General features: G+C 39.1%; 2 protein-coding genes across 45 annotated transcripts in view; one reads left to right on the top strand and one right to left on the bottom strand.

Moving 5' to 3' along the window:
- Positions 1-5159: 5159 nt before the first annotated feature.
- Positions 5160-14125, top strand: LOC147479161 (acyl carrier protein 2, mitochondrial-like). The gene is made up of 2 exons (XM_086581390.1): positions 5160-5427; positions 13635-14125. The coding sequence occupies exons 1-2, from the start codon at positions 5227-5229 to the stop codon at positions 13809-13811; spliced, it is 378 nt and encodes a 125-aa protein (XP_086437516.1). The 5' UTR covers positions 5160-5226; the 3' UTR covers positions 13812-14125.
- A 5013-nt stretch (positions 14126-19138) lies between these two features.
- Positions 19139-24314, bottom strand: part of LOC147479160 (serine/threonine-protein kinase SAPK3-like) — a 25189-nt gene continuing 20013 nt past the window's right edge. For 36 of the 44 annotated variants that reach the window (XR_015206892.1, XR_015206904.1, XR_015206890.1 and 33 more), the window contains 3 exons: positions 20196-20317; positions 20006-20076; positions 19290-19580 (listed from right to left, as the gene is read on the bottom strand). The gene's annotated coding sequence lies outside the window, so the exon portion shown is untranslated. Of the gene's footprint in view, positions 19581-20005; positions 20077-20195; positions 20318-24314 lie in introns of all 44 variants that reach the window. The other 8 variants (XR_015206900.1, XR_015206901.1, XR_015206903.1 and 5 more) reach the window with 2 other exon arrangements.

Below are 24314 nucleotides of genomic sequence, written 5' to 3'. Positions count from 1 at the left end.
TCCACAGGTTGACTTGATCTTTCTTTTGCCTTAGGGTTACCCTTACCCTTGCCCTTACCCTTACCCTTAGCCTTAGCCTCAGGACTATCAGGTGCACTGCAACACTCCCTCATATAGTCAAACCAACACTGCTTCATTAACTCCTCCTCTTCATCTTCTTCTGGAAATGAACATGGTAGTCCTACATCAACCATTTGTGCTTCTACTTTGTCTTTCCATTCAACCAAATAAGCATGGAGTTCTTCAAGAGAAACATCATCCCCATGCTCATCGACATAAGCTCTAGCAGCCATAACCTCATCCTTAGAGCAATTGTTATACCCAAACCTTACTGCACACCACATTAAATGTCTTAGATAATCCTTACCTCTCCTATGATGTGAAGATTCTCCAACATTCCTAATCTTACCCTTACCCTTAGTATTACTTTTCCCCATCTGTGTGAGACAAGTGATTTTCAACATTGAACAAAAATTAGATAACAACAATTAGGGTACGCATGCATGGTTGGGTCAAGACAATTCAATACAAACTGAACACAAACAAAAGTTCAGTTGAACATTTATTTCATGGGTATTTCATTAAAACAAAAAAACCCCAATTTTTAATTAAAAATTAGGGTTTGATCACAATTTTTAATTAAAATTTAGGGTTTTATCACAATTTTTAATTAAAATTTAGGGTTTGGTCCAATATTTGAATTTCAAATTTGAAAGTACATGCAAAAAAACGAATAAAGTACAAACATTCAAAAAATAGTAAGGAATCAAGCATGGCAGAAAGGGAAACGATGAAATATACCAGCAAAGCAACTCCTTTTCGTATTCAAACAGATCGATCTTCAACTACTTCAGTACTTCATTCTTCAAACTATCATCTTTCACTTCAAGTCTGCTCCACCTCCACCTTCTCACTCTCTAAACCATTTTACTAAACTGATGTAAGATGATGATGGTTTAAGTTTACTTCTCCAACCTTTTAACTTAAAACCCTAGATTATCAACCCTAATTCTTTGAAGATAAGCGAGAGAGAGAGAGAGAGACAAAGAGTGACGGTTTCTGTCTAAAGTGAGGTGAGAGAGTGGTTAGGGCTGTCAATTCCCGCTAAAAGATCAATGACCAAGATTTAGACACGCGTAACTAATCTACGGTCATCTCAAGCACTCGTGAGTGAACATGAGCCGTCAATCTAAAATGAAAAAGTTGACAGATGATCAAAACATGACCGTTGATTAGTTTCATGTGCAGTACACGTGTTAGGGTAATTTGGGTATTAAAAAAATATAGACGGACCTCTGTCAATTTGGGACCAAACTGCAATAAACGATTAATTGTGGACCAATCCCTAATTTCACTATTAATAGTAGGACCAAAATGCAAAAGACCCTAAATCTCCATATCATAACAAATCAATTTATTGTTATTATTAACATTTTGCTTTCTAACTTGAGATTCATACTCTTCAGGAAGTTATGGACTCAAATATCCATTTTGTTATTTCCTTTCAAAAATCAAAACATCAACTTTGCCTACCAATTACAGCCTTATCTTTGGAGAAAATTTCGAACACTTGAGAGTCAATTATATTATAGTCAATTTAGTCTGATTACCGATGGTTCAAGCATAGGCTCAGAATACTTTCCATGTCAAAAACGATTGCATAATCTAATCCAATTAAGATTCTAACACATACACAATCTTTACACACACATACCAAGCAACACAGAGGATAGCGGGAAAAAAATCTAGCTCTGAAATCTAAAGATAATCCTTGAAAATCAACAAAAAACACAACAACGTAATGTGTGGAAAAGAAATTGTTAAGGAAAGGAAAACATATAGGAATTGAAGAGTTCAAAATTCATATGTACCTTTGGACTTTGGAGATGAAGAACTTCAAAGTTTCTTGCTTCTCTATTGTGTCTAGCATAACGTAAGAAGGAGAGTTGAGAGACGAAAATGAAAAATAAATTGGATGGTTAGGGTTTTGTTGGGAGAGGTGGTCATGGAATTAAAACATGTTCAATCCTTTCTTTGATATAAGGAGATTTTTTAATTGGAGAAAAAATGAGAAAGAGGCGTCAATTGGTTTATTTTATTTTATTTTATTTTTTAAAAAATTTGACGAAGGTTTGGGTTTTTGGGTTTCTGGATAAAATTAAAGTTGCTAACCGGGTCATTACTGTTGTTAAGAACTTTCAGAAAGTTGATCCTTCCAAGGTATAATATTTCACAGTATTAGGGTTTATCATGTGTGTTTTTTGGTAATTTTATAATACCTATTTTGTAATGATATTGGAAATGCAAAATATCTAATATATACCTCATTATTGTCTTTGATGCAGTTTTACATTGAGAAGATCGCGAGTAGATGCTTTTCCAAATTCTTTGGACAAAAACATAATGCAAAGGTTGCATACTGTTGAAACTTTTGCAGAGAGTTCAATATTTATTCCAAAAGTTGATATAAAAGAGTGGTAGAGTAAGCGGGGTTTCTATGTTACGTAACTGGAAACAAAATGGCTCCACGGTTCCACAATTTATGTACTTTCCATTCATCTCGCTTCTCTTTGTAAATAACAAACCTGCGATTGGCAGGGGGAAATATAAAGTGATCGATATCATTGAATTATTAGTTCTTACGGTTTAAATAATATATACCAAACAATTTGTACCTTCTTAATAATACTATCGCCGGATTACAAGTTAATGGCCGGGTAGCTCACTGGACCGGATACTAATCCTGACCCTATTCAATTTAGTTTCGACACGTGTAATACGCACCGCGCGTGTCGCCAAGAAATTATACCAGAAAATAAAGAGTAATACTCGTCACACCCCGATAGTCTCTCACTCTCTCTACACACGACAAGTTTTTTCTCTTAAATAACTCTCCATACCCCATTTTTTGTTAATATGACCATTATACCCTTAAATAACTCTCTCCACACCCCATTGTAATTCAGACATCCAACTCTTCACTCTTTGCTCTTCACTGTACTTAAAACTCCACCAACACTCCTACCACTCATGCTCTCTTAAATTTCTCCCCCTCCTTCTCTTGTTCTCTTAGGTTAGTCTTGAGTCTCTCACAAAATTGTTGTTATTCCCACCAAATTTTCACTTTGAGAATGAGCTCAAGTGGTGGAAGCAACATTCAAGATAAATTCTCCCGCCAAAATCAAAATGATAACTTTCAAGGTTCTCTAAGTAACATGGAATCAGCTCTAACACTACTGCAATCTAATTATTGTTCTGATGATGAACTCCACAACAATGTTGAAATTAGCTATCCCGATATGACCGAATCATTTATAACAATTGACATAATAATTTGAAAGCTTGTATTTTTATTTATTTATTTATTTATTTTATCAATAACTTAGCAAAAAACAAATTTTCGTCAATAATATCTAAGATCAAGGGTTTACGCAGGTCTTCAAAGATCATCACTCGTTGATCCAATGGTATTCGACAGTTGATATGACTGTTGGAGTTGTGGTTGTGATATTAAGGTCTGATAATTCGAGACTTGGGTGCAGACCTAAAGTTTTCTTGAGTTGCGAAAGGAGTGAAAAATTTAGACCATCTGTAAAGTCGAAAATATTGAACAAAAAAACAAAAGAATATATGCAATCCAATTCAAAGAAATGTGGTTGTCCATTTGTGTTGAAAGGGGAATTATGAAACGAAGGTGGATGGATAGTGAGTGCTATGTGTGGAACTCATAAGTTAAGAAAGCAAGAATAGTAAAGCCAAGGAGTTGGTATCATGCAAAAGAAGACTAAGAAGAACTCATATTCAAGTGTTTGTAGATTTACTTGAAATTGGGTCTAATTGGGATGATGGGTGATGAGACTTAAATCCATTGATATGAGACTTCATTGTGGATTGGCAAGATGTTGAACCGAATGGACATTGTGGATTTAGCACGATTGCACGATGCTTAGGGTTTAATGGAGATGATGCATGGAATACTGTGAGGGCTCTTATGTTGACAGAGTTGATTTCCCATGAGGCAGATTATACTTTAATAATGGGTAGAGAAGAACAAAAAGAAGCGATCAAGACAGATCTACGGTGTACAGTTCCATATACGATGAACCCCAATGAATGGTTTGAACTTCCTTCAATGAGATTTTCAGCTACTAATACTTTTCAGTGTGTCATTGTCGTCATTGGAGAGAAAGAATGTACGTCATACTTTCCTTTGTGGATTGCTCCTGATCCAACTCGTGTTCAGATAGTGGCAATAGGCCACATTGGATGAGGCACACATTTTGTGAAACTTGTGCTTGAAGATGATAGTCCTATTCCGCCACTTGCTCCATGATGGGAGTCATTTGCATGGACAGAAGCTTGGGATTGGGCAACTATAATGGGACCAAGAATCATGAAGTGGTATAAAAGGGTTCCAAAAAATGTTATGGATTTAGATATTTCGTAACTATCCTTATACTAACAAGATTTTTTGGCTTTAATATCTATTTTGTGTATGTATGCTGTCAGAAATTACAAGACTATGAATTTAGACATTTTGTTGTTGTTTGATATTGTTATTGTTTACTGCCAAATTGTAAGTTGCATGCCATGAGTTTTTGCGTGGTTGTTTGAAGTGGCTTTGACATTTTATTAAAACTAGTTTTTTTAAGTGCTCTGTAAATGGTAGAATATATATAAGTAGGGTCATTTAGTAGAAATGATACTTTGTTTTGACCAAACTTTGCAATAGTTCTCTCCCAAGCTTCAGTTGCTATGGAAGTATGTGTTAGGGTTGTCCCTTGCCATGAGGCACTCAAGAGTATGGGCAGAAATACGCAACTCAGAATAGCATGAAGTATGACACTGTATGTGACATATACATCAATGTTTCTGTTCGGCTCAATGTCACTGAATAGAGAAAGATGTTTTCAGAGTTTCAAGAGGTCGACCAAAATATGTCATCAGAAGTGGCATAACCTTATGTTTTTTTAAGTATGTCATCAGAAGTGGCATAATTTTATTTTTTATTTTTTAATTATTTGAGTTTTACGAGAAAACCAAGCTTTGAGTAGAAACCGAAACGGGGTGTGTTTCCAACTTAAAACGGGGTGTGGAGAGAGTTTCTTGCACCCGGGTGTGGAGAGATACAATCGGGTGTGACGAGTATTACTTAAAATAAATACGTGACTATTCTAAAAAGAGAAGAAAAGAGTGATTTTTTTTTTTGCAAAATAGAGACACAAAATGGCGGCTGCTATGAGAAACGCAGTGCTAAAACATTTGAGAGTGAAGTCATCATCAAATACGACCCCACTTTTGTTTTCCAATCTTTTATTCCGTCGAAATTTGTGTGAACAAGTGAAAGGCTCGTTTCTGGATAAAAGTGAAGTTGCTGACCGGGTTATTACCGTTGTTAAGAACTTTCAGAAAGTTGATCCTTCAAAGGTATAACTTTTTTTGGTAATTTTACAATACCCATTTTCTATCCTTTGATGAAACAAAAAATCTTTATTATTTTGCACAAATAAGTCTTTGCCTCATAATTTTTTACCCCATATAGAAAAATTATGCTGTGTTAGATTAGTGTTTTGCATTATGTTGTCATGGAGGCCTTGCCACCAAATAACTCATGATTCGTGATCAAATGGTGTGTTTCAGCAATAGTTACCGGCGTATATTCTTCATATTGGCCTTATAGTCTGATACTTGATGGTTCTGTGGTCGAGAGCGGGAGCATAAGCCACCACGCCACGACCTCCACCCCGAGGTTGGATTAGTCCCTCAGACCGGACCAAGAAGCGTGTACCATCCAGACCACAAAAGAGCCACCCACAATCACTTGTGGAGTCAGGACCCAAGATTGGCACTCTTGGGTGTAAACCTAAGGAGACGACCATGTCGTAACACTTCCAAAGGAGACCAAATCGAACTAACTTTGCGTCAGTCCTAGTCACCTTCCAGTCGTGGTTAACCACCGGCGCCCCAAAGAGTTAATCTATGGTGACACTAGGTGACAATGCGGTCTTTGAGTACCACAACACGCTTTAAGCCATTGCTTCATCCACGCCGAGAGCATCGTGATACTCTTGTAGTAACGATGTTCCACCAGGGAACAACTCATCAGGCGTGACTTTTTTAGTCACGCGGCTTTAGTTCCTTTTGGAGGAAACTTACTAATAAGCCTTGAAAATAAGGATCCAGGGGGCTCCCGCCCCAGCCACCACTCCAAAGGAATGGGCCAGACAAAGGATGCGATATGCAGCAAACACTCTCTCAAAGTGAGTGTTATGAGAATGCTGGATACGGCTTAACTGCCCCATCCCACCATCACGCAAAGCGTTGAAAAACGCTTCACACGTGTGACTAATGGCGATTAAACCAAAAGGGTGGAAGAAGTTGGATAACGAGCGTCACGGATACTGGACTTAAGTCTTTCTCCATATTTTTTCACTCGAAATCTCTTCGCAAACTCACCGGCCCCTGAATGAGAAATAAGTGACTTTTGATAACTAATAGTCACCTGCAACTCAGCAAGGGCTTATGCATATACGTTGACGACACGTTCCTCACATATAATGACATCATCGCCCAGAATTGCGTAACGATCAAATTTTACGTCTGGGTAAACCTGGTCTGCACTCCACCACACCAAGAAAGGGTGAGTAAGTGTAAACAAGGGCCAAGAAGAATAGTAACCTAAAGGTTGGCCGGCAGTGAAACTGACCTGGGAATGCTTTCGCTCGACCTAGGGAACATGAAAAATGTTGCATGCAAGTGCAGAGTTCACAACTGCAGACGCAAACTGTCGGTCGAACAGGTACACCATTACTTGGAAAAGAAACACCAACGGCCATCGGTCCGTCGCTGACTTCAAATCGAAGGAATAGCATACCGATTCACCTCTAAGTCGATCAAGAGGTCTTGTTTGATTGAAAGTACCATCCATGGGTATCCGACGGAGGACCGCCATCAACCAATCATGAACGGGGTGTAATAACCTCTGATTGAGAGAGTTGCCTATGGAAAATATTCTCCGTTTAGCCCCACCTTCAACAGACTGACCTAGACTACCACAATCTGGCTCATAATCAACATAGGGCGCTCGCCATAGAAAAACGGACATCAGATCAGGTCCGATACTTGGTTCAAAGTAATCGAGACCATGGCCTGAAAATATCTTATTGTCCGGATCTAGGGCGAATCGCGTGTAGGACGGCCAGAGTATCCCGGATGAATCCTGAGAGCCTTCACTGTGGATCATTTCCAACAGACAGGTGTAAGCCTGTAACTCAAAAAGAGTGCAGGAAAACAAGACCTTTACGGGTCTCGAAGGGCACCGACTTTTCCTTGAAAGTAAGTCAGTGTTTTATTCATCCTACGATATGTGGGTAAAGACTTCCAGGTTGGATTCCAAGTCATCCCTTGGTTAAGGGGATTCGTTGAAATCCAGGGTGTGTAGCGCTTGAAGAGTGTGACAATATGATGTTTCATACTGTACACGAACTCAGCAGCACAATCCAGATCATCGATGGGATCGCTGATTGATTGGAATGTAGACCGGAAACCGGTTTTGCTAGTTCAATCACTTTAGACAATGTAAAAAATGATAGGTAAATTTGTACTAAAGCGCCAGCTTTGTCATCTTTCCGCGAATCATCTGTCGATGAAACGCAGGGATGATACGATGGAAACCCTGATCTTGTTAAGGAAACAGGTACTGGAAGTAAGGAAGGAGCCGCCTTGTCACCTGCATATGCACGCTGAAGACAAGCAGAGCATTGTTTCAGATACATAGCAAGGAACAAGAGGCCGGATTTCTTCCCAAGTAACCATGCTTGTTTTGAGAACAGGTAAACAGCGATACACCGCTCCTTGGTTAAACCTTCAAAGAGGATGAGGGAGACTTTGTTCAAAAAACCCCTCATCACTCGAGAATCTTCTAAAATTCTCTGCCCTTTGATGGCCGATAACCGAAGACACCTGTCGAACAACTGCTTATTCAAAAGATTTTTACCTTTTGTCGGGAGCATTTCGACCACGCCGCCTCGGCGACTTACAGGTCACGGGTGACCCTATCCCCGCAAACAGTTGTTCAAAAGATGCCCCAGAAGGGCCACCAAACCTCACCTAGAGGACCGGGATCTTCTCCGCCCGGGAAGGAAGGCACTTGGTTGGAACACAAGGCATCTAGCCCCGAGCTAACCTTGCTCGAGGGTCGATGTTCGGTAATAACCGACATATACTGACCATCACAGTCAGAACCGCCGGCAAATCTAACAAGCATTGATTGGTTGAGCATAAGCCGGTCTAGCATCAGCAGCCACGCTGAGCTAACAGTGAGTCCACTAGCCTCCTCACAGTATGTGATCCATTGAGGAACCCACTACTAAATCTAAATTCAATGGTGATGAATCATCTAGTAGTAGAACTACAAGAAGGTCCGATGCTGACAACCTTCCCATTTTTATGGGTACGAGGGAGACAATAAACTGTCCGTTGTCCCGCCTGAACGGCAGTTGCCAACAGAACGACCTGAATGCGATGCTCCCTAGGAAAGCAGAAAAGAAAGGGCCCTTTCGGGCACTTATGACAGACCGGTTTAGCGTCCCGGTGAGCCACAAGCTCATTCGTTGACGTTAGGCCGTTTGCTGCAAAACCGGAGAGCAGGGAATTCCCCTTGGGAAAGGACCACAGGGAAAGCTATAGGACGAATAGAGGGCAGAGGGGTAGGAGAAGCGACTTCCCGATGGCACCTACCTCAGGCTTATCCTTATCAGTCTAACTCTCCTTTCTGTCTGTCACTGATCTCCACTACTTGACTTGCGACTTGAGCTAGCAGACTGAGCTTTAGCTTGAGCGAGGCAGACATCTCTTTTTTGGACTGAACTGCTTGAGCTGGAGCTTTGGACTCGACGAGGTATTGGGTGCTTGCCCTATTAAGGGTCTTTGTGAAAGGCTTTCTGAACCCTTTTTAGGGTTTTTCTCTTTTTTCCATAGGTTTGAAGAAGATGTCTGCAACTTTCATTGTCGTGGCCTCGAAGCATGCAGTGGGAACAAAACTCAGGAACTATCTCAGTAGATGATTTTCTTCCATTTTCCTCCTGCACCCATTCCTAACCAGATCCGATTTGGCCTAGGCTTTAAGCGATTTAAAAATTCGCTCAAGACTCCACTCCAGGTGTGCATAAGTGGCGGAGGCACAGTTACACGGCAATCAAGTGGGAGGATAAGACAGATGTGGTTTTGAGGGTCAACTACATGAAGGAGGCCTTCTTCCGATGTCGAGCTCCTGTCTTGACCCACGCCTGGGGGGCAACGGTGAATATTGCTTAGTTGGACCGATCTAGACGGAACAAAAGGAACCAGAGGAGATAGTCCATTCCTCTGCTAAGGATAACAGACCTTATCTTGACTCATAACTGGTTGTCGTTGCTACTGAGCTGCTAGTTCTGATGGTTCTACTTTTTCGCACTGGTTAGCGACTGTGCATCCCGCTGAAGGACTCCTGTTACTCCCAATCCTACCTATTCAAGCCCCGACCATTTCAGTTCATGCATTTCTGCCCCGTCCTCGATTATCAGATGTGGTTTGCGGAACCTGCCCCGATAAAGAGAAGAGGAAGAGCTCAATCTCAGTTCCGCAACTATCTAAAGAGTCTTCAAACGTAAGATTTTACGTTGGATATAAAGGTTATTTCTATAGATCGAAGGAAAAGACTACTCTAGTTATTGATATCTGGAGGTTTTCTTTTCTTCTTTCTGTTCTTCTTAGGCTTATTCTTGTATAGAGTTTGATTCGTATCTTTAGGCACTGGTTTCTCTAATCCCGGGTTAGCTTGCTTAGGTTGCCCCGTAGTTTGTTTAGGCACATTAGGTATATCTGTTGTATCTTTAGGCACAGGTATATCTTCTTGTTTCTTCTGTAATCCCGGGTTAGCTAGCCCTTGCTTAGGATTCCCGGTTGTATCTTCTATGTTGATGTTCTTTTTGTTCTTAGTATTTTCTAATCTTGTTGTATCTTCAGTTTTCTCTAATCCCGGGTTAGCTTGCTTATTCTTCTTTTCTCTCTTCCCCTCCGGAGTAAGGGATAATTATCAGTGTGAGCAGCTATAAGAATGAATACCGGATTTCCGGATAATCCAATATGTCCGATGAGCTCCCCGAAGGGACAATCAGGTATAGGGGGACCGGACGTGGAATGGTTGGCAGCTTCTTTGATTCTCCCGTCTGAAAAGATTGTGATTATCATGGTCAGGGAACGAAGAGTCTTGCAAGCCCTCCGCGAAATCACCTAGGCGGAGCCAGTTAACATTATAACTGCTGAAGAGGGCAAAGAAGATTGGCGAGAACCCTTCTAAACTACCTCCAGCACGGAAGGAAATATGAGAGCCCGAGCTAAATGGGCCTGAAACGGGGTAGCGACCAAGTTCATCATGTGGAAGGATGCCCTCTATAAGTTTATCGCTTGATGGGATCTATATGAGGTGCATAGCAAAAGAACGGATACCCGAGACAATGCAAGAGGTCCACGCAGGAGTGTGCGGGGCCCACCAAACGGGACAAAAGTGACAAAATCCCTACAAGAAGGCCTATTTTAGGGATTAGGAGGATTCGATTACAGTGGCTAGTGCTTGCCTTGAAAGACTTGGATTTGCTTCCTTGTCTAAGGCACCTGCCCGAATAGTAGTGCATTCAATACCTCTCGGTCATCTGGATCGGGTTAAAGGACTACTTCCGTAAAGTCAACGCCTTACCTAAATAGGTAGCTCCCCTTCCCTTATAGTCGACTCCTTCTACTTCTTTTCATTCTATTCTAGCTTGACTTCTTACATCTTCCGCAGCAACCTCCTATAGTATAGTAAGTTAAGTCGTTTCATAGTCCCCGAAAACACACTTCAAATTACATGTGTTAAGCATAGTGCCGTTTAATTAAGATCGATCGGCGAGGCTAATTCTACGAATTAGATCCACTGCAGTCTTTTTCGGCAGGACCTAAACACAGAGGTTCGAAGTAGCGTGCCAGCATTCACTGGTGGAAGGACTGGCAGCAGCGAGACCATCATAGTTGACATGGTCGGAGCTAGAGTCCCCATATCCGTCTCTACTCTTTCTGTAATTTACTTCCTCCCGCTCCCAACCCCTTTGAAAGGTCTTCCACTAGTGGCTGAGGGATATGAATCTGGATCCCGATCTTGTCTCACGGACTATCCCGTAGTGGTTGTGTGCCCGCGCTCGAAATTGGATCTATTTCTTTGACACGGTCAACTGGCATTGGTTCAACTAACTGGCTAGCTGCTATTGATATCAAGAGCCTTTGCTTCCCATGGTGCCCTTGCTCCCGGATTTCTTTTTGAAAGCAAAAGTGATTTGAAGAATCAAAAGGGTAAAGATCCTCCAGCCAAAGCATTGGCTTGAATGTCTTACTTTTCTCTTCTCTCAAGGCATATTCTCTATTGTTCTTTATCGTATATTGATATCTGGAGGTTTTGTTTTCTTCTTTTGATTCTTATTCTTTCTTTTCTGATTCTTAGGCTTATTCTTGTATAGAATAGGTTGAGGTTGCAGAACTCTTTCGTTGGATTCCGCAGTAATAGGGACTGTTTCAGGCTTAGCTTCTAATTCCGATTCAGTTTCAGGCTTAGCTTCTAATCCAGATTCAGTGATCGGAACTGTTTCTGGCTTATCGATTTCTGAACTCTTTCTTCTGGCGTAGTTGATTCCGATTCAGTGATCGGAACTGTTTCTGGCTTATCGGATTGAATCTCTTCTTGTTCTTTCATGGCATCACTTCTTGTCCCGAAGTAAGCTTCTTACTTGTCTTAATTCCGATAATGACTTGCTTCCCTGATCGAGTAAGCCGATCTGTCCTATAGTTTAGTTAACACGAATCTCTATGCGCAGAATAGCTCATTTAAGCATAGGTGTTTACTCGAAAACTTTCACTCGTGTTTCACGCATATTTCTCTTCTAATAATGGAAAATACAACTAGATTGAGACTGTTGACCCGGTCAGCAACTTCACTTTTATCCAGAAACGAGCCTTTCACTTGTTCACACAAATTTCGACGGAATAAAAGATTGGAAAACAAAAGTGGGGTGGTATTTGATGATGACGTAATCACCGTCTTCACTCTCAAATGTTTTAGCACTGCGTTTCTCATAGCAGCCGCCATTTTGTGTCTCTACTTTGCAAAAAAAAAAGACCCTTACGACCCGTTCCACGTGTTTCACGCATTTCCCTTACCGTTGTTAAGAACTTTCAGAAAGTTGATCCTTCAAAGGTATAACATTTTTTGGTAATTTTACAATACCCATTTTCTATATGTTTCATTTTCTATCCTTTGATGAAACAAAAAATCTTTATTATTTTGCACAAATAAGTCTTTGCCTCATAATTTTTTACCCCATATAGAAAAATTATGCCAACTAGATTCATTCTGCTGTGTTAGATTAGTGTTTTGCATTATGTTGTCATGGAGGCCTTGCCACCAAATAACTCATGATTCGTGATCAAATGGTGTGTTTCATGCTATGAATTTCTGCCAGTGAGTTATCACGATAACCAGATAGATCAAATTTTTTGAATTTGGGAACGTTTTGGAGGGTAAGACGACTGAGAATGGGGATAAAATTAGATCTATGTTCAATACTAGAGAGAAAAGGAGATGTGAAGATGTACTGGAAGAGGAATCGCCGAGACTTTGAAGATATGGAGTCATGGAGGACGGGGAGAACTGATAATCATGTAATGCCTCGGCCATCAAAGTTCAGTTAAATAGATAATTCTGAAGGTTTTTAGCTCCTACATTTTGCTTCTCCACTAGTGTTTGCTACTGATGCTTTCACAAGATTATATTGTTGTCTGGTAGCCAAGAGAAATTGTACATGTCGTTGAATTCTGATACATATTAAGAACTGTCGGTTTGGAGAAGTTGATATGTATAGCCACCAGTGCAGCTGAGATCGAGAGAGAGAGACCTTTTTACTTCTTTATACATTTCCTTTGTCTTTAGTTGATATATGATTTTGTGTATATTTGCGCAGTAGTAAGTGGTGAAGAAATAGAAGTTTTCAAGGAGTTGATCAATGATATACTTTTATTTTCTTGATAAATAAGTAAGTCAAGGATATTGATGTTGCATTGTCTTCCTGCTACTCTTGCATATTAGAACTGAGCCTTAAGATAATGAAAAATGTGGCTGATACATACACCAGTTCCTTATCTTGAAATCTAAGTTGGATTGACACAGATACGTGTGTCCGTTTCCGACACAGATACGAACTAAGTGTCTAACATGGCAAAATATCAAAAGGTGAGGTATATCACATACAATATGTGTCACACATGAATACGTATCTGACACGGATTATTTTTAAAATATGGTGGGTCCATGTAACATAGTTTTAAATTTTACCGTCAGACTCTTTGTCCAGTCATGACATGGTCAAATGTTGTATGCAATAACTGCAGGAAGACACTAAATAATTTGTGTGTTTTTTTTCATAATTTGTAGGGGGAACAAAGATAATCGTTTTTCAAACTGAGTTCATGCTATTGCCAACCTTATGAACAATGTTTGATGCTTTGTTATTCATCAGATGTCGATATTTGACAAATAACTAACGAGTGTATTATATATGGTTTTCTTGCAGGTCATACCAAGTGCCCATTTCCAGAATGACCTTGGACTTGACAGCCTCGACACTGTAGAGATTGTGATGGCTTTGGAGGAAGAGTTTGGGTTTGAGATCCCCGATACTGAAGCAGACAAGATCAACTCCATCGGTCTTGCTGTTGATTTCATTGCTTCACACCCTCAGGCAAAATAGACCAAATGGAGCTCCATTTGGTGTTGATTTCTTTCTCGTTATTAAGTTTCTCCTTGCTCTACTATATTCCTGTCAGAACTCAACAGGCAACTCGAGTTTTTTGGTGTCATCATCCTTTGGATATGCAAGATGTTTCTTGATTTTTTAAATTCTGGTCTATATAGAAATGTAGGCTTGGAATTTATTGTTATTTTGCTTTATCTTTCAGTAGAAGAAACTGCATGTCAGTCATTTGCTACAAAGCCTTTAAACTAAACTCTTATCTGTTGCGTGGCTTTGATCTGAATAAGACCACGAAGAAACTTGGTTTAGTATTTCTCTCGTGTGACGAAAGGGTTTGCCCTCTGATCGTAGGATATATATGATTAGCTATCAAACTGATGAAAGAATATATGTAGATACCTAATTACTCGGGATTTGTGTAGGATGGTCTACCTTTGATTTCTCTGTTCGTAAAGTGGAAAGAACATTGGTAGAAGGAGATTTGTGCATTATGGTGAGTGGGATTGCCAAAACGAGGCTGTGTGAAGGATTATTCTGTTTCCAAGGTACTCCTTAGAAACCATTTTATTTTACTGGCAGAAGTTGTTAAACCCAGAGTATGTAGAACCCCAATTTGTATCATGTATGAATTCAGGCTCCGAGGAGATAGTATTCTTCGGAGAAGGGTCTGATTGCTAAAACTGTGACAGCAATATTCCGGAGTACATCTGAATAGATATTTCCAAAATTTCAATTTTAATTTATCGAGTAGGAAATGGTAAATTGGAAATTGATGTTCAAATGCACCACATTCTGCTTTGGGTGGAGTTTTGAACTGCCATGGATTACAGAACGCATCCAGCTTTGCTCTACAAAGATGAATACACTCTCAGGCTTCCAGCTAAGAGATTTTGTCAGATGTATGATCAAATGACCAGAAGTCACAGTTTACTTTGTGGCGAGTCTAACTATGAAAGGATCACATATCTCAATGGTTATACAACCGAAAAAAATATGACAAGTGACATTCTTTAATTCGACCTTAAACAATGAAAGGAGTTGAGCTAAACACCCTCTTCTCCCTCCCAATTTTTCCATGTTTAAGTGGAGTCTAAAATATGCACGCAGTACAAGTAACACATTGTTCATGGCTATGCTACAAGTCTAAAACCATCTGGCAATGTAAAGTCACGAGAACCATAAAATGGAAACATGGAGTCACAAGAATTGCAACTCGCGCTTCCAAGAAATGTTTATAAATGCAACACAACCACAACGCAAACAGAGTAAGAAAGAAGAGAACAATTCTCATGGAAGTAGTTAAGTTCTCAGTAATCATGGTAATAATAGTTGGACTGACTATAACTTTTTCCAACAACCAAGTTTTGGCACAGCAATGCGAAAGTGATATTCAGGGGTTAGCAAGGGAGTGTGCACAGTTTGTTCAGAGATCAGGAAAACTGACTCGACCATCACCGGGTTGTTGCAACATCCTTAAGAATGTTGATATTTCCTACGCATGCAAACATGTAACTAGGGACGTAGAGCAGATCATTAGTATGGAAAAAGTGATATATATGTCGTTAAATGCTGTGGTCGACCAATGCGCCGTGGTACCAAATGTGGGAGTAAGTTTTCTATTCATTCATCGAATTTTGTACATGTCAAATTTAGTAAAAGTGTTAATTATCATTGAATATTCTTTTCTAATTTTATTTTCACGATTTCTAGAATATCAAGAGGATCAAAATTCAAAAGGGTTTCACAGTAGTCTTTGTGTTCATTCTACGCTTTTGTTTTCTCTTTTCCCGCTATCCGTTAATAAACTCCAATGCTTCGTCTTCAAAAATTTATCTTCTCTACATTTTCATGGATTTTGTAAGTACGATCATATTACGCTTGATATCCATTTTATGATTATACCACTTCTGCTTATATAATGGACCGATCAGATGACTTAATAATGAACTTCAATGCAAATAATGCAAATTGTGGTAACAGTGAACATTAACAGCTACTTCTTTAATTTGCATCTAATGTTACTTATGTGAATCATTTGTGATCCTCTTAAGTTTTAACAAAGCAGCCTTGGCGGATGATTGCTTTGGTCATATACTGCTAAGATAGCAAAGCATTCGTCAATTTATGTGTAGAAGAAAGGGCCACTGATTCCACTATCATCAGAGTGTTGCGATTTAAGGCACCCTTCAAAATAATGTAAATGTTCCTTTGATTTGTCAAACTGTAGAAAATCAGGCAGGGAAACACTTAGACTTGCACAAGTTTCTCTATGATGTGTTCTGCAGTAGCCACCCCAGTAATTGATGTAAAAGACTACTCTCTATGACTCTATATCATTTTCAAATTTGACATAATGACCTAAAATACAATACACCTTCCTGTTTTTTACATTAAAAAATTGAGAAGGTGGTCTATGTTGCTCAATTTTTGTGACTCTGTTTACTTTATGTGGAATATCTACTTTCTGTGAACATACTAGCATCATCATCAAGGTAGACATTGAGAAGGTGATCTATCCGTCTATGTTGCTCAATTTTTGTGGCAAACTCCTAACTCATGGATCTAAATGTGAAATGTGAAATGTGAAAGTAAGAATCACTTTCAATCTGTCTCTTTCATGTTGATTTTATTTAGTGGGAATGCATGTTTTATGTATTCATGTCCAAAGTTTCAATCAAATTTCGGTATTCACGTACTCGGCAGCGGGCACAAAATGATGCACCACATTCCAAGTTTCCTACAGTCATTTCCGATGTCACTTGTCGGTCAAAATTGTTGACTTTTATTTTGGGACAACTAGTCGGGTAATAGGGCAGATTTGAGATACTTTTTAAGATCCAAGCCCAGCCCATTAAGCAAACGGGTAACAACGATCACAGCCCACTCTTAACTACCCACCTGGTGGATCAAATGTGTTCTGCATCCTTTTACATCCAAATGGAGGCAATTCCAAAGTGAATTTGCAAAGTGGCTTTGTAAGCCCGAAATGACCACCAGTTGTCGAGTTCTTGGATAGGTGGCATTTCCGGCTTTGTAATTACAAAGAAAAAATGCAAAGTGGCATGCTTGGATAGGTGAATCTTGGGCCTCGGCCCACTTCAAGTTTCTACTTAACGGCATGAACTCATCACAATTTGTGCGAGAAGAATAGTAGTAACTAGAAGAGGAGAGAATATGGCACTCTCAAGCATTTCGTGCTTCACTTTTGCAACTATTGTCATGGTTGGGATTTTGATTTCCAGCCAACAAATCTCAGAACAAGGCTGTGAAGGTGATTTTCAAGGTCTAGTAAAGGAGTGTGCAAGGTTTGTTTCAAAAATTGGGGACAAGGCTGACCCTTCACAACCATTTTGTGACATTGTTAAGAAAGTGGATAAATAAGTATGTTGAGAATATCATCAGCATGGAGAAGGTAGTCTTTGTTGCTCAGTTTTGTTGCAAACCCCTTGCCCATGGATCCAAATGTGGAAGTAAGAATAACTTCTCCATCTTTTTTCATCCCAAGCATGTAAAAAACTGAGGACTTGGACAGCGTATGTCACTAGTGGAGTATCATTCTATTATCTAATACCGTCTCATGATTCATTTGTAATCTGATGGTGGTCTATGTCCTGTTTGCAAAAAGAGTAGACTAGATGTTTTCGGGGACCATGCATCACATTGCATATATTTTCCAGGTTTCAAATATCGTCATGATTATATCAGAGATATTTTATGTGATGCATTTTGGAAGGCTGATGTAAAAGTGAAGAAGGAAGTTCCTATGAATTTTCTCACTGATCTGAATGAGAGAAGACCGACACTTCGGCCTGCGGATGTATTGATCTACAGATGGTCTGAGGGGAGACATGTATGTGTCGATATAACTGGAGTCTCTTTGTTGGTAGGGCTTGAGAATGGAATCTTTGAGGTGGGAGAAGCAGCTAATAGAGCAGTGACAGGAAAAATTGAGAAACACGAGGAAGCTTGTAGAGCTAACCAGCATTGTTTCATTCCGTTCAGTTTTGATACTTTTGGTTTATTTGCACAACAATCTATTGAGCTCTTTAATAGATTGCAGAAAGTTATGGACTGCAACGTAATGACAGCTGGTTCTAACGAATTTGTATTTAGGATGATAGGATTTGCTATTCAGAAAGAACTTGCGGCGCAGCTTGTTGCACGTTTGTCCTAATTATTTGTAAAATTCGTTATTATTATCAATAAAATTTTCACTTTAAAAAACACCAAATTGGGCCTAACACCCAATTTTAGAGAAAATGAAGTTTAGAGGACACGGTTTTATTTTTGTAACTCACAAAGACAAATTCTAACAATTAGTAACTCACGAACCAACGATTTCAAATTTAGTAACCATCAAGAACAAAATAAGTTGGGCCGACCATTTTGCTTTTTTTAAATGTTAGTTATACCCTTTCGTGAAAATAACCCTCAAAGACAAATGACCCAAAAATAAATATTTTCCAATTTTACTTTTTCTGTCATTTTACTATGAACAATGAGTGTTCATACCTTCTACTGGTGTATGAACAATGATTGTTCATATCCAAATAGGTTAATGTACCTTATACAATATATTGATGTATGAACATTGAATGTGCATACCCAAAGGATTATGAACATTGAATGTTCATATACCCAAGGACTATGAACATCGAATGTTCATACCCAAAGGACCAAGGACTATGAACATCGAATGTTCATACCCAATCAATGTTCATACCCAAGGACTATGAACATCGAATGTTCATACCTAAAAGACTATGAACATTGAATGTTCATACCCAATCAATAATCATACCTAAAGGGCCGTTAATTATTTCGCGTTAGGGGTATACTTGACATTTCATCTACCCGATCAACTTTTTATTTCGTGTCAAGGGTATACTTAAACTTTCATCTATCCGGTCCTTGAGAGTTAAAAAAATAAAAAGGTGTCCTTGAAAGTTACTTTTTCGGCATTTTTGTCCTTTAGAGTTACTCCCTGTTAAAAAAAAATAAAAGAAAATCAACCTAATTAAATAGTGGAAGTTACCAAAATACCCCTCCACTAAAAGAAAAACAAACAAACAGGAGAAAAACACAAAGAGTGTCATGCGGTCTCTAGTTCTCGATCTTCAGTTGACGGTAATGGCGAGAGAAGAAAGAAAATAGTTATTGGCAATTACTAGTGTTATACAATTGGCTTCATTACAATGGAGCTGATTATATAACCGGCCTTACGGGCCAACTGAATTAGAAGCAAATGTGCTTCCACTGTTGTCTGTATCTCATAGGAAGCAGGTGGTATTTATATATGTAGATTAAAAGTTGGTGACAATTACTTGCACAGTAAGCATGAACAAATTTATTGTCAAGATCATTATAAATAACGTATCAAATCCTCAGCAGTTCAGCCACAGTCACTCTACTTTAAGCTGACTAGAAAACTAATAATCAGCTTTTGTTTTACAAAATTTTATGAAGACAACCGTAGATGATAAACTTGCATTTCTCTTATACATATTCATTTCCACTTGGATGTCGTATACAATTGTTCCTGCATTATGGCAGACGTTAACAAACTATAGTTTTGCTGTAAAACAAGTACAGCTGATACATACGGCTATACGGCTATGTGTACATTTGCTTCAAAACAGCCAATGCATCAAGAATGAAGGGGCACTAAACTCGTTATAGCAAAAACATAGTGCTACATCACTAACGGCAGGATATAGGTCAGAATCGCAAGCAAGAGAACCAAAAGAACAACCCATATGCACAATCCTGCGAAAAAATAAAAAGACAAACATGAGGACATGAATAGCCTTATTAGCAATTGAGACCAATAGGGTGAATATTTACAAAAAAAATCTAAGTTACATTGATACAGACACACGTGTCTGTATCTGACACGGATACGAAGTGTCTAACACGTCGAAATGTCAAAAATTGAGGTATATTACATACAATATGTGTCCGTGTGTACGTGGATACGTATCCGACACAGATTATTTTTAAAATATGACATGTCCATGTAACATAGCAAAAAATGTTCCGTCCTGCTATGAGTTAGTAGCTGTGAAGCAAATTTTCCAAACGCTACTATAGCAAAATTTGGGCCTTCAAATAGTCTACCGGGAAGGCGAGAAGTTACGAATTCAGGAGTTCACAATGTGTTTAAAGAGGCAGGAATAGAAGATACTACTTACCATTCTGTTTTTTCTTTCTTTGGATTAGAGTCACTCAAGCACTTGAGTCCAAAGACGCAGAGGCCACATGTCTGTAAATAAAAGCAATTTCACTACAATATTAATACTTCCACACGTGCCTTGGGAAAAGTTGATCAATGACCATAAAAAATGTTCATATATGATAAATGACACTGATTAGGGTGTTAACCTGGAATCGTCGGAAAAGATCAATACTGTAACGAGCCCAAGGTGTGCCTTTTTTATAACAGCATGCGCTTACATACTGGAGTTCACTATGAAATTATGAATATGTCTCCTTGAATTGTCCCACTGCATGTTTGTGGACCGAAGAGAATGTCAAATAGAATGGTTGCGAGATAATTCAGCATAAAGCAAGTAAAGCAAGAAAAAATTTTTCCCTTGAACTATCCCAAGCCAGGTAAAGGAGAGTTGTATCAGGTTGGCTTGACATCTTATTATTAATCGTACAGGTTTATGCTAACCTAGAGTATATTAAAACCAATTTTCACTAGATAATTTGTCCCTACCAAACCCAAGCAGCAATTGCTGAATAGATAGATTAAAAATGGCGTTTCCATTAACATGAGGGGGAACAGAATAGATTAAAAAATAAAGAAATCGCAATCAAGTAAGTGACATATATATGCTCTTGCTCCTCCACCGAGCTAGGAGAGAACCTAACTGAAAGCCTAAAATGCCCAGCCAAAGGAGTAGAAAACGACTTTGTATTTTCCATACCAAATCTAGAAATCACTTTCTGAAAGTATTTCTTCTGAGATACAACTAGCCTTCGCTTATTCCCATGTCTTTCAATCTCCATACCCAATATCTTCTTGGCTCCACCCAAGTCTTTTATTTCAAACTCAGAGCTAAGTTAAGATTTCAAATTTTCTATCTCCACCATTCACATAAAACAAGAGATAAACAAAGTCATCACCACGAAGTCTACGAAAGTAAACACAATAATCATACTTACTTCGGGTATATTTTTTCTTCATCATGAACGTATCAAAGTGTTTGTACCATTGCCTTGACGATTGCTTTAATAAACCATACGATTACCTGTTTAGCTTGCACACATGATCATCTTTCTCAACAACAACAAAACCTTCTGGTTACCTCATATAGATCTCTTCCTTTAAGTCACCGTGCAGGAAAGCGGTTTTCACATCAAGTTGCTCCAACTCCAAGTAAAAGTGAGCTACCAAATTCAATAACACACTGATAGAAGTATGCTTGACCACCGGTGAGAAAACCTCATTATAATCAACTCCTTCCTTTTGTAAGAAATCATTTGCTACCACTCTTATTTTGAACACGGTATCACCCAATTCAGGTAGGACCTCTTTCTTTCTGAACACCCATTTGCGCGCTATTGATAGCCCTTTTGGCCCTTAGGCAACAAAACAAGGTCCCATGTGTGATTCTTATCAAGAGATTCCATCTCTTCTTGCATAGCTACCAACCAATCTCTGTAATGTGCATCTCTAACAGCTTCTTTGAAACTATCTGGCTCATCATCTTTAATATTCAGTACATATGCAACTAAATCCACATGACCATAGTGTTTCACCGGCTTATCGAGCCCATACTTGTGGACTTCCTTAACTTGTCTCTTTGGCTTAGTGCTAGCCAACTCGATCAAGTTGTGGATGTTTATGCTCTTCTTTCGGTTGCTGTGTGGTTCCATGATCTTGGACATCATCATAAACCAACCAATCGTCTGGCGTCTGCTGCATCAGATAACTCAAGCTCAGTAGCCTGAGTTTCCATAGAATCACCACTCTGCCCAACTTTCTCTAGCTTGCTAAAAGATAGCACCAAAGTCTCGTCAAAGGTAACATCTCCGCTGACCAGGAACTTGTTGTCTTCAAAACACCACAATCTGTATCTCTTTACCCCATTTGTGAAGCCCAAGAATATTGCATTCTTAGCTCTAGGATCAAGCTTGTTTTTCCTCACATGGTAGTAAGTTATAGATCCAAACACTCGCAAAATACTGTAATCAGTAGGTCTCTCTGACCACACCTCATAAGGTGCCGGTCTTGCAATCTATTACCAGAAGTGGTGACCTATTATACAGGTAACACGCCACGAATACTGCATTTGCCCAATACTCTTTGCCAAGACTAGCATTAGACAACCGACATCTCGCTCTTTCAAGCAATGTTCTATTCATCCTTTCTGCCATCCTATTTTGCTGAGACGTGCCTCTGACTGTCCAGTGTTTAGCAATACCATGTTGTGCACAAAACTTTTGGAAGAGATCATTAGTATACTCAGTACCATTGTCAGACCTCAAAGTCTTCACCTTCCTTTATGTGCGATTCTCAACCCTTGCTTTCCACTTATTAAATATCTCAAACACTTCATCTTTGGTTTTCATCATATACACCCACACATAGCGAGTATGCTTATCAACGAATGAGACATAATAACGGTTACCTCCTTTAGAAGCCACTCTGGATAGTCCCCAAACATTCATATGCACATAATCAAGGATGCTCGTTGTCTTGTGCTTGCTTGAACTGAACTTGACTATACACTGCTTCCCATAGACGTAATGCTCACAAAACCCCATGTTTGGCTTCTTCAAGTTTTTCAAGAACACTCGCTTGCACAACTTAGACAAACCCCATTCACTCATATGCCCTAAACATATATGACACATTTTAGTGCACTCGAAATCATCACTACATGTACCAACTGCTACATTGCCTGCCACCATACTACCCATCAAAGTATACAAAGTTTCATGTCTTTGGCCCTTCATAACAACTAAATAGCCACTAACAATCTTTAGGACTCCACCTTCTCCCACAAACTTGTGAATCCAAGGTACCAAGAGAAATAAGGTTTTTCTTTAGCTCGGGAACATGTCTCACATCATTTAGAGTCCTCACAATACTGTCATGCATCTTGACCCGTATAGTTCCAATCCTAACCGTCTTACAAGTATAGTCATTACCCATCAAAATAGAACCGCCATCAATGCTCTTATAAGAAGTAAACCACTTTCTATTAGAACACATATGGTAGGAACACCCATAGTCAAGAATCTACCTTTCGGCCATATAGTCTTGTGTGGACACACAAAGACTCACATCTTCTACTTCAGAGCCTGAAGCATAACTTGCCTCAACTTGAATCTTACCTTTCTTCTTATCATCTTTCTTGTCACTTTTCTTCAGGTGAGGACAATTATTTGCGTAATATCCCTTTTCATTGCAATTGTAGCACTTTACATGCTTCAATGGCTTCTTTGACTTGGACCTAAACCTCTCATTGCTTGTAGAGGCCTTTTCATATGACCTTCCTCTTGCCACTAACCCTTGTGCATTATCAATACTATTCTCTACTCGTGTCTTCTTCATCAACTCATAAAAAAGAAGTCCACTTTGAACTTCACCAAGATCAACATCTTCTCTGTTCATAAAGGTAGTCATTAAATGCTTATAAATTTCAGGCAAAGAGAATATTAAACATGTCACTTGATCCTCATCATCCATCTTAATGCCAACATTCAAATAATCCGAGAGGCGTCGATGGAACTCAGTAACGTGCTCTTGCATCGTTGAACCATCCACCATCATATACATATAAAGATGCTTCTTAAGGTATATTTTGTTCGTTATGTTCTTGGTCATATACAACGACTCTAACTTGAGCCAAATACTGGCGGCGGTATTTTCTCTCATCACATTATACATGACCTCATTCGCAAGACACAACCAGATTGACGAGCATGCTTAGAGATCGAACTCTTACTAATCATCATCGGTCATCGTCGCCGACTTAGCTTTAATCCCTTTCAAAGCCTTATGCAAACCTTGTTGGATAAGGATGTCCTTAACTTGGGCTTGCCAAATTCCATAGTTGTTCTTCCCATTAAACTTCTCTACTTTAAACCTTGTATTTGATATCTTGGGAGCCATTTCCACAAATCACACAAAGCAACTCACAAGAAAAAATCACTTGGGAATTTTATTAAACACATTGCCTTCACAAATTTTGAGCACTATGATTTTTACCCAAAACTCAAAATCCTAGGTCGTAAACCTCGCTCTGATACCAATTGTTGTGCACAAATGCGGAAGCTAACAACAACAACTAGATCAATCACCAAAGGAGTGATCTTTCACACAATACAAGGTTCCAAACAAATACTCAAGCAACAACATAATCACCACAAAAGCATAAACAAATATAAACTAGTGTAGAGAATATGTAAAGAACACTCACACACAAGACGATGATATATTGTGGTTCGACAATGTGCCTACATCCACACGACGCGTTCAATGAT

Source organism: Coptis chinensis, chromosome 8 (genome assembly GCF_015680905.1).
Source record: "Coptis chinensis isolate HL-2020 chromosome 8, ASM1568090v1, whole genome shotgun sequence".
Taxonomy (NCBI): domain Eukaryota; kingdom Viridiplantae; phylum Streptophyta; class Magnoliopsida; order Ranunculales; family Ranunculaceae; genus Coptis; species Coptis chinensis.
Note: the sequence above shows the minus strand (reverse complement) of the source record. Positions and strands in the feature narration are given on the sequence as shown.